At 47.5% G+C, this 9,719-nt stretch overlaps 1 protein-coding gene across 1 annotated transcript; it reads left to right on the forward strand.

Moving 5' to 3' along the window:
* The first annotated feature begins 4,634 nt into the window (after positions 1–4,634).
* Positions 4,635–7,430, forward strand: LOC117075424 (alpha-1,3-mannosyl-glycoprotein 4-beta-N-acetylglucosaminyltransferase-like protein MGAT4E). Its single transcript, XM_033197764.1, is given in 4 exon segments — positions 4,635–4,725; positions 5,982–6,528; positions 6,850–7,184; positions 7,187–7,430. Coding segments are annotated over 4 exon segments (963 nt in total). The 5' UTR covers positions 4,635–4,697; the 3' UTR covers positions 7,240–7,430.
* The last annotated feature ends 2,289 nt before the right edge of the window (positions 7,431–9,719 follow it).

The raw sequence follows: 9,719 nt of genomic DNA on the forward strand, positions 1-9,719 counted from the left end.
ATAGGTTGGGAAGAGAACGAGCCAAGTAAGGAAACTGAGAGGGAGCAATCAGCGTGGCAAGAGAGATGCCAGAGCAGAAAGTCTCTTTTTTTTTTTTTTTTTTTTTGAGACAGAGTCTTGCTCTGTCACCCAGGCTGGAGTGCAAGTGGTGCGATCTTGGCTCACTGCAACCTCCGCTTCCCAGGTTTAAGCGATTCTCCTACTCAGCTTCCCGAGTAGGTGGGACTACAGGCGTGCACCACTGTGCCCAGCTAAGTTTTGCATTTTTTTTAGAGATGGGGTTTCACCACGTTGGACAGGCTTGTCTCAAACTCCTGACCTCGTGATCCGCCCGCCTCGGCCTCCCAAAGTGCTGGGATTACCAGCGTGAGCCACCGCACCCGGCTGTGCCCCCAGGAAGTCTTTCAAGGAGGCGGTAGCGGTCATCCGAGTCAAAGTTGCAGAAAGGTTGAGTAAGATGAGGAGGGAGAATGTGAAATGAAGTGGGGCTAATTAACAAAGACAACACTTTCAAGGGGCTTTGCTGTGTGCGGTTGTAGAGAAATGGCACAGAACTGGAAGAGAACGCGAATTCAGGGAGGTATTTTGCTTTTTGCCTTCTTCCCACCAGGAGATAATAAACTTCCTTTTCCTAGTGATGGGAATCGTCCAGTAGAAAGGGAGAAGCGGATCATGCAGAAGAGGAAGAGGATAACTGCAGGAGTGGAGAGCTTGGGAAGGCGAGAGGGAGTAGGAGTCTGAGCCTAAGAGTCAGTGGAACCAACAAGAGGGAAGGAGAGAATGTAGGAGAGATGTAAAGAAATAGGGGACAAGGTGGGGGTGGGGAGGTGAGTGCTCAGTATCTAAAAAGATACTGATGCTTGTCTTTAGGGTGAATGCGAAGTCATAGCTCCCAGTGATGAAGCACACACAGGTCACATGTAAGTCCTGCACGTGTGTTCCTCTGACAATGGGGAGTAGGTGGCTAGGACGCAACAGTAACATCACAGAGGGAGCTTAGCTCAAGGGCAGAAAACTGGGGAGACATTGTTTGCTGTGCCTGGTCTCACCCTCTATTAATTACTCCCAGAGTGACTGTTCCTTATCACCCCAGTTCTTTTTTTTTTCTCTCTCTCTGTCTCCTGCCTTTCCCAGAAGTCTGTCAAACTCAGAGGGCTGAATGAGAGCAGTCTTCCCTCTGTGGCTGGGAAACTACACCAGAGGTACCAAAGGGGAACAGAGCTTATGCCTGTGGTGGTGAAACCCTTTAACTGCAATTAGAGCCTTATTCCCTGCCTAAAGTCTTTTTTGTTTGTTTGTTTGTTTGTTTTGAGAGAGAGACAGAGAGGGTCTCACTGTCCCCTAGGCTGGATGGAGTGTGCAGTGGCACGATCTCAGCTCACTGCAGCCTCGACATACTGGGTTAAGGCGATCCTCCCACCTCAGCCTCCCCAGTAGCTGGGACTTTAGGCACATGTCACTACACCTGGCTAATTTAACTTTTTGTAGAGATGGGGGTCTCATTATGTTGCCCAGGCTGGTCTCAAACTCCTGGCCTCAAGTGATCCTCCTGCTTTGGCCTCCCGAAATGCTGGGATTACAGGCCTGAGTGCCCACACATTTTCACTGGGTGATTTTTATCCCAATCCCACCTCATCTGGCCCTAAAGCCCCACCTCCTTTGTTTTTCCCCTGAGGTGGAGTCTTGCTCTGTTGCCCAGGCTGGAGTACAGTGGCATAATCTTGGCTCACTGCAACCTCCGCCTCCCAGGTTCAAGTGATTCTCCTGCCTCAGCCTCTTGAATAGCTGGGATTTTACAGGCACGTGCCACCATGCCTGGCTAATTCTTGTATTTTTAGTAGAGAAGGGGTTTCGCCATGTTGGCCAGGCTGGTCTCAAACTCCTAACCTCAGGTGATCCACCCGCCTCGGCCTCCCAGAGTGCTGGGATAACAGGCGTAAGCCACCGTGCCCAGCCCCTAAAGCCTTTTTATTCAGTGTATGTGCATATACATATATATATATATATATATATATGACTAAAAGTCTTGCCTTAAGGAAGTCAAGTAAGAAATGTTTAATCTGTAAAGCCTTACTACTATAAGACTTTTTTTCCCTCATCCCTGTGATTACCTGGAGATATAAGTATTATTGTTATCATTATTATTATTATTATTTTTTTTTTTTTTTTTTTTTGAGGCGGAGTCTCGCTCTGTCACCCAGGCTGGAGTGCAGTGGCCGGATCTCAGCTCACTGCAAGCTCCGCCTCCCGGGTTTACGCCATTCTCCTGCCTCAGCCTCCCGAGTAGCTGGGACTACAGGCGCCCGCCACGTCGCCCGGCTAGTTTTTGTATTTTTAGTAGAGACGGGGTTTCACCGTGTTAGCCAGGATGGTCTCGATCTCCTGACCTCGTGATCCGCCCGTCTCGGCCTCCCAAAGTGCTGGGATTACAGGCTTGAGCCACCGCGCCCGGCTATTTTTTTTTTTTCTTAAACAGAGGTGGAGCTCTCCCTGTGTTGCCCAGGCTGGTCTCGGAACTCCTGGGCTCAAGCGATCCTCCTGCCTCAGCCTCCCAAAGAGCTGGGATTCCAGACGTGAGCCACTGTGCCCAGCCTACTTTTATAACTCATCAAAAAGTGAAGTGGCTAAGGGAGAGAAGCATGTTAACCTCTACCAAAATACTAAACTGGAAGGCATCCCTGGAATGGGGGAGATTAGAGAATAGTATGGCCTCAGGAGCACAGAAATCACTGAGCTGTAGTCACAGCTTTTCTTTTGTGTACTGATCACACAGGGAAAGAATCAAGAAGGGGTGAGAAGGCATATTAAAGCCTTTCCTCTGATAATCTTGAAGCAATCAGAGAAACACATCTCGCCAGAGAAAAAACACTCACAGAGGAATAGAGCAGCATACAAGCGCTTCTGAGGCTGAGCCAGCCTGAATTCCAATAACCCAACATGCAGGAAAGGATTTTTTTTTTTACTCTAAGTTAAGAGAATCACATTCTAATCAAGGTCTGTGAATAAGATTAAAGACTGGAATAAACTAAGGATACTCTTTAGGAAAAAAAAAAACTGACAAAGACACCAATTTGGCATAACACTTGGCAACACTTCAGGTTTAATTGTTTTAATAGCTCGATTTTTGTTTTAAAAAGTGTGGGAGGCAGGGTGTGGTGGCTCATGCGGGCAATCCCAGCACTTTCAGAGGCTGATACAGGAAGATCACGTGGCCCCAGGAGTTCAAGATGACCCGGGGCAACACAGGGAGAGTCTATCTCTACAAAAAAAAAAAGATAATTTTTTTTTAATTAGCTGGGTGTGGTGGTGTGCGTCTGCTGTCCCTGCTACTTGGGAGGCTGAGGTGGGAAGATTGTTTGAGCCCGAGAGGTCAAGGCTGCAGTGAGCCATGATCACACCACTGCACTCCAATCTGAGCAACAGAGCAAGGCCTTGTCTCAAAAAATAAAATAAAAAAGCAGGGGTAAGAAGAGTACAATGGCCATCTGTTTACTCAGATAAATTGACTGTATCACTAAAGCCTCAGCCAACCTTCATCATTTTGAGTAGGGGAGACTTTGGGGAAGTTGAATCTCCAAGCATATGAAGTGAATGCAACAAATATTATCACGAGACAAGTGACCTTCCTTCTTTAGGCCGGGAATAAGGCTGTATTGTATCAGGTTCCTAGATCAGATAAAAGGGTGTGCTTGAATGGCGGGCACATGCCTGTAATCCCAGCACTTTGGGAGGCTGAGGCGGGCGGATCACTTGAGGTCAGGAGTTCAAGACCAGCCTGGCCAACATGGTAAAACCCCGTCTACTACTACAAAAATTAGCCAGGCACAGTGGCACGTGCCTGTAATCCCAACTACTTAAGAGGCTGAGGCAGGAGAATGGCTTCAACCCAGGAGGCAGAGGTCATAGTGAGCTGAGATCTTGGAAATAAGTTAACGATGAGGAAAGGTAGAATATGGGGGCAGACACAGGGTGGTTAATACAAGTTGGGAAGCCTTCAATAGGGCAGAAGGGAAGTTCTAGGCATGTACTGGAGGGAGAGAGTCCTTCAGCTGTACACGTTGACTTCTTGCTATAGGAACCGTATCCTGACGCAGACACGATGCGGTGTTCCATTAGGAAATGCTTCATACCCTCAGTGGGCATCGTATTCCTGTGGCTCTTCATCACTTTGAAAATCCCCAAGGAAACTGAAGATGACCAAAATGTGATGACTATCAAAGGCCAAGTAGCAAGGCTTGAGCCTTATCAGTTTGGGAACTGGGAATATAGGGTGGAAATGGTGTGGACAGGCAGATTCTTGAAAACCCCTGGGCTTTCTTCCTTCCTGTACCTTTTCACCTGAGAGCAGGAAGCTCCAAAGGGGATGGGGGTAGGGACCTGGGCCTATTAGTCCATGAAGACGCTGTACTTATTTTCCTTATTCGTTAAGGTAAAGAAGAGAGTAAATACTGCTTGAGCCCTGGATATTTTAGCCAATGGACAGATATCCTGAGAATGTGCCGGGCTCACTTTAGGGAGAATGGTTCACTCCACCTCTTTCCCTAGAAAAGCTGATGGGGAGCCACTGGGGTGTAAACTTTGTTCTTTTTATGAAAGGATATATATGTTTACCCTTGTCAATGCCCCAGGAGGCCAGTTATAACAGCAGGAAGGACCCAAGACCACTCAAAGACTGGCAGAACCTCACCTTCAAATATATGGAAAAAATCCAGAAGAGAAGAAAGAGTGAGTACCAACAAGAGGGAGGAATTCAGTATCCCAGGGGAAGTAGGGACAGCCAGCCAGAGAGATCAGGCAGATAGGAAGGAAAGTAGAAGAGGGAAGGAGAAAGACAGACTGTGCCCAGGAATATTAGAATTTGGCAATGACCAGGTGTGGTGGCTCATGCCTGTAATCCCAGCACTTTGGGAGGCCTAGGTGGGTGGATCACAAGGTCAGGAGTTCGAGACCAGCCTGGCCAAGATGGTGAAATCCCATCTCTACTAAAAATACAAAAATTAGTTGGGCACAGTGGGGGATACTTGTAATCCCAGCTACTCAGGAAGCTGAGGCAGGAGAATCACTTGAACCTGGGAGGTGGTGGTAGCAATGAGCGGACATTGGTCTGGGCGACAAAGCGAGACTCCATCTCAAAAAAAAAAAAGGAATCTGGCAGTTAATTCTCTCCTCCTTCCCCCAAGGTAAATATTTATATATCAGCAGTATGAGGAGGAAGGAGGAAAAAGATAAAGTTGGCTACTACTTTTCTTTTTGCCCTGCTTGGCCAGTTACTAAAGTTAATTGCTATAAGAAGGTGGAATCACTAGATTAGAGAACATTTGGATTAGAGGGGGTCTTAGAGTCGCATAGTCCAACTGCCCCAGTTTATGGATCAGGAACTAAACTCAGGGCTGAAGGGACTTGCTCAAGATCACACAATCAGTAGCAGAACTGGGACAAAAACTCCGGGCTCCTGACTTCCAGGGGAAGTCCTTTTCCTAATATATCTTCTTCAAAGGACAGCCTTGGAAAGATGACAACAATTGACAACAATATAATAACATAATTGACAACAATTATAACTAAGATAATAGCTAATATTTATGGAGCCCCTAAACCATATGCCACAAAGTTCCAGGCTCAAAGAAGACTGAGCAGAACCCACAGAGACTCACCATCACCTAGCTTAGTACTTCTCAAACTTTACTGTGCATACAAGTTACCTGGTGACGCTGTGAAAATGCAGCTTCGGATTAAATCTGAGGTAGGGATCAAGATTCTGTATTTGAAATGAGCTTACAGATGAGCCTGATGTTGCTGGACTAAGGACCACACTTTGAGCAGCAAGGATGTAAACATCCCCTCTGCCAAAGGGAAAAACAGGTGGGAAATAAGAGGGAGGAAGAGTGAAGGTCCCCCATAGGATCCCAACCCCTAACCCTTCTGACAACGGTCACTATCACTGTGCACTAACAGTCATCCCTATTTTTACCTCTCCTCAGCATGGCTGACAGTGGGGATATCATCAGTGCAGCAAGGGGACAGAAGCAGCCTCTTGTACACATTGGTCTCCCTGTTCCGTGTTTCCTCTAAGGCTGAGCAGAAACACCTCACGGTGCTGGTCCACCTGGCAGATTCTGACCTTACCTGGCTCCGAGAAACTGTTGCCCATATTTCAAGCCTCTTCAGCCCACAGATCTTGAAAGGGCAGTTGCTAATGATCCATGCTCCATCCGATGCCTACCCCACTGTTGACAGTGTCAGAGATGAAGCCTTTCGTGGCGAATTCTACTCCAAGCAGAACGTAGATCACGCCTTCCTCATGAGCTTTGCCACAAAGCTCTCTGATTACTTCCTGTTAATAGAGGACAATGCCTTTTTTGCCCCCAACTTTGTCACCCACATTCATTCAAGGGTGACCACCATGAAGTCCAACTCATGGGTGCTACTGGAGTTCTCCAATATGGGCTTCCTTGGCAAACTCTTTCACAGCAGGGACCTCCCGCTCCTGGCCCATTTCCTCCTCCTCTTCTACAAGGAGAAACCCCTTGACAGCCTGATTTCTCTTTTTTTTTTTTTTTTTTGTTGAGACGGAGTCTCGCTCTGTCGCCCAGGCTGGAGTGCAGTGGCCGGATCTCAGCTCACTGCAAGCTCCGCCTCCCGGGTTTACGCCATTCTCTCGCCTCAGCCTCCCAAGTAGCTGGGACTACAGGCGCCCGCCATCTCGCCCGGCTAATTTTTTGTATTTTTTTAGTAGAGACGGGGTTTCACCGTGTTAGCCAGGATGGTCTCGATCTCCTGAACTCGTGATCCGCCCATCTCGGCCTCCCAAAGTGCTGGGATTACAGGCTTGAGCCACCGCGCCCGGCCTGACAGCCTGATTTCTCATTTCCGTATGCTCCTGGTCCAGGAAAGCCCAATCCTCTGCAAACCTTTCCTATTTTACCGCAGGGTCTCCTACACCGCCTTTGATCACAAGCAGAAGGCCACAGCACTTCAGAAAAAGAATGCCGATGGTCCCAACAACCCACCTGGAGCTGTCTTCACTGATATGCAGGTTTCCGATGTGCATTTCCCCTGGGAGGCCTACACTCTGGATGAGTCATTCTTTTGGACACACAACCTTAGTATAGGAAACCACCTGACAGTGATTCTGAACCATCCAGCAAACCTGAGCAGGGTGCAAGTGATAACGGGCTCCATTGTGGATGGGAGGTATGCCCTGGAGAAGGGGCAGGTGGAGCTGGGCTACGAACCTGAGGGGGTGCCTCAGCACTGCACCAGCTTCGCCTTGCTGGGACATCTTTCAGAGGGGCAGATGGATCAGGAGATACATCTGAAAGGTATGGGGTACCAGGTGAGCTGTGTGAGGCTGGTGGTGAAAGCTGGTCAGGCTGGGGGGCTCATGATCAGGCATATCTACCTCTGGGAGAAAAATGACAAATAGCAGCAAGTGGATCAATGCTGAAGATAAATCAGTAGGGGGATGAAAAATTAAAATCTTAAAGCCATTTCATTCTAGTCTATATGAGTAACACAGGGGAGACACAAGGGAATGAAGGGCAGACAGAGAAGACTATCAGTCTTTTGGTGCTGCCAAGATGTCAGGAGACTTGTTGCTTCCTTTCTACCCAAACAACTCTCATAGGATATCTTTTGCTGAGGCACATATAGCTTATCTGCATTTGGGGAGAGTTTTGGTCACTCCCAAATTCTTTAGCTACCTGGGATGCTGAGATCAGCCTAAATCAAGGTGTCCATGTGTGTACATGTGTGTGCGTGTATGCACTTCTATGTTCAAACACAGGCAGAGGTAGGGATGAGGTATATGGTCATAGGAGGGCAGGCAGGAAAATCATGGCTGAATCCCTAGAATTGACATTATAAAAAGCCATAAAAGGGACTCTCATTAGAAGTCAAAATCTCGGCCGGGCGCGGTGGCTCAAGCCTGTAATCCCAGCACTTTGGGAGGCCGAGACGGGCGGATCACGAGGTCGGGAGATCGAAACCATCCTGGCTAACATGGTGAAACCCCGTCTCTACTAAAAATACAAAAAATTAGCCGGGCGAGGTGGCGGCGCCTGTAGTCCCAGCTACTCGGGAGGCTGAGGCAGGAGAATGGCGTGAACCCGGGAGGCAGAGCTTGCAGTGAGCTGAGATCTGGCCACTGCACTCCAGCCTGGGTGACAGAGCGAGACTCCGTCTCAAAAAAAAAAAAAAAAAAAAAGAAGTCAAAATCTCTGAAGTGCAGGAAAGTAGCAGATGGACAAATAGCAATAAAACGAATCCCTTAACTCTATCCTTGAAGCTGTTTCACAGTGCCAATCTAGTTCCCTCCTTTCCTCACCAATAAACTTGGACACAAATAGGTTGCAACTAGGCTGGGTATGGTGGCTTATGCCAGTAATTCCAGCCTCCCTTAGAGGCTGAGGTGGGAGGATCTCTTGAGGCCAGCAGTTCAAGACCAACCTAAGCAACACAGCAAGACCCTGTCTCTACAAAAAATTTAAAAGTTAGCCAGGTTGTGGTGGCATGTGCCTGTGGTCCTAGCTACTTAGGAGGCTGAGGCAGGAGGATTACTTAAGCCCAGGAGGTTGAGGCTGCAGTGAGCCATGATCATGCCATTATACTCCAGCCTGGGCAACACAGTGAGACTCTGTCTCAAAAAAAAAAAAAGTTTGTAACTAAAGCTTCACTGTCTCATCAGCAATTCACTCCTTAACTCTGGTTTCTGTGTCCACACTGGCCTCTGCATCCACAATGCTACTGAAACTCTTCCCCATTTGTCATGACGAGGATAGTCAAAACCCAGTGACTTTTTCAGATCTTATTCTCCCTAACTTTCTGCAGCAATACACAGTTCTAATTATGTCTTCCTTCTCAAAATAGTCCTCTTCCTTGACTTCTGGGATTCATCAGATATTTATTGAGTACCTACTACATGCCAGGCACAAAAAAAGCTCCTATCTGTGAAGAGTATTTTTGTGGGAGTAAGATACACACAAGTGTGTTAAGCATCACATTGAGGTTAAGTACAGGGTCCTTGGGAGCACAGAATTGCTGTTCCCAAAACATTCTTGGGGACTTAGGAAAGGTTTTTTGGAAGATGTGATATCTAAGTCTAGACCTGCCAGATCATTAGAGAAAATATCCAAGTGATATGGGAAGAGAGGCAGGGAGACTTTCCAGTAGAAGAAACAGCATGCGGTGAAGTGGGCCAGAGGTGATACAGAGTAAATCATTTAGTGAATCTGGAGATGGAGGACAAGGCTGGGTGAGGGTAACGCAGAAGATGAAGACACAGGACAAAGAAAGGGCCGGCTTAAGAAGGTCAAAGGAGGTCAGGTGCAATAGCTCATGCCTGTAATCCCAGCACTTGGGAGGCTGAAGTAGGTAGATTACTTGAGTCCAGGAGTTCAAGACCAGCCTGGACAACATAGTGAAAACCCATCTCCACAAAAAAAAAAAAAAAAAAAAATTAGCCAGGCGTGATGTCATGTGCTTGTAATCCCAGCTACTCAGGAGGCTGAGGCAGGAGAATCACTTAAGTGTGGGAGGTAGAGGTTGCTGTGAACCAAGATTGTGCCACTGCACTCTAGCCTGGGTGATAGAGTGAGACCCTGTCTAAAAAATAAATAAATAAAAAGAAGGGCCATAGATAATCAAGTGGGGGAAAGAATTGTCTTTCCAACAAATGATGTTGGAACAACTGAATATCCACATGCAAAAGAATGAAGTTG

The sequence above is a fragment of the Trachypithecus francoisi genome, unplaced genomic scaffold, assembly GCF_009764315.1.
Source record: "Trachypithecus francoisi isolate TF-2019V2 unplaced genomic scaffold, Tfra_2.0 Lachesis_group5, whole genome shotgun sequence".
Taxonomy (NCBI): domain Eukaryota; kingdom Metazoa; phylum Chordata; class Mammalia; order Primates; family Cercopithecidae; genus Trachypithecus; species Trachypithecus francoisi.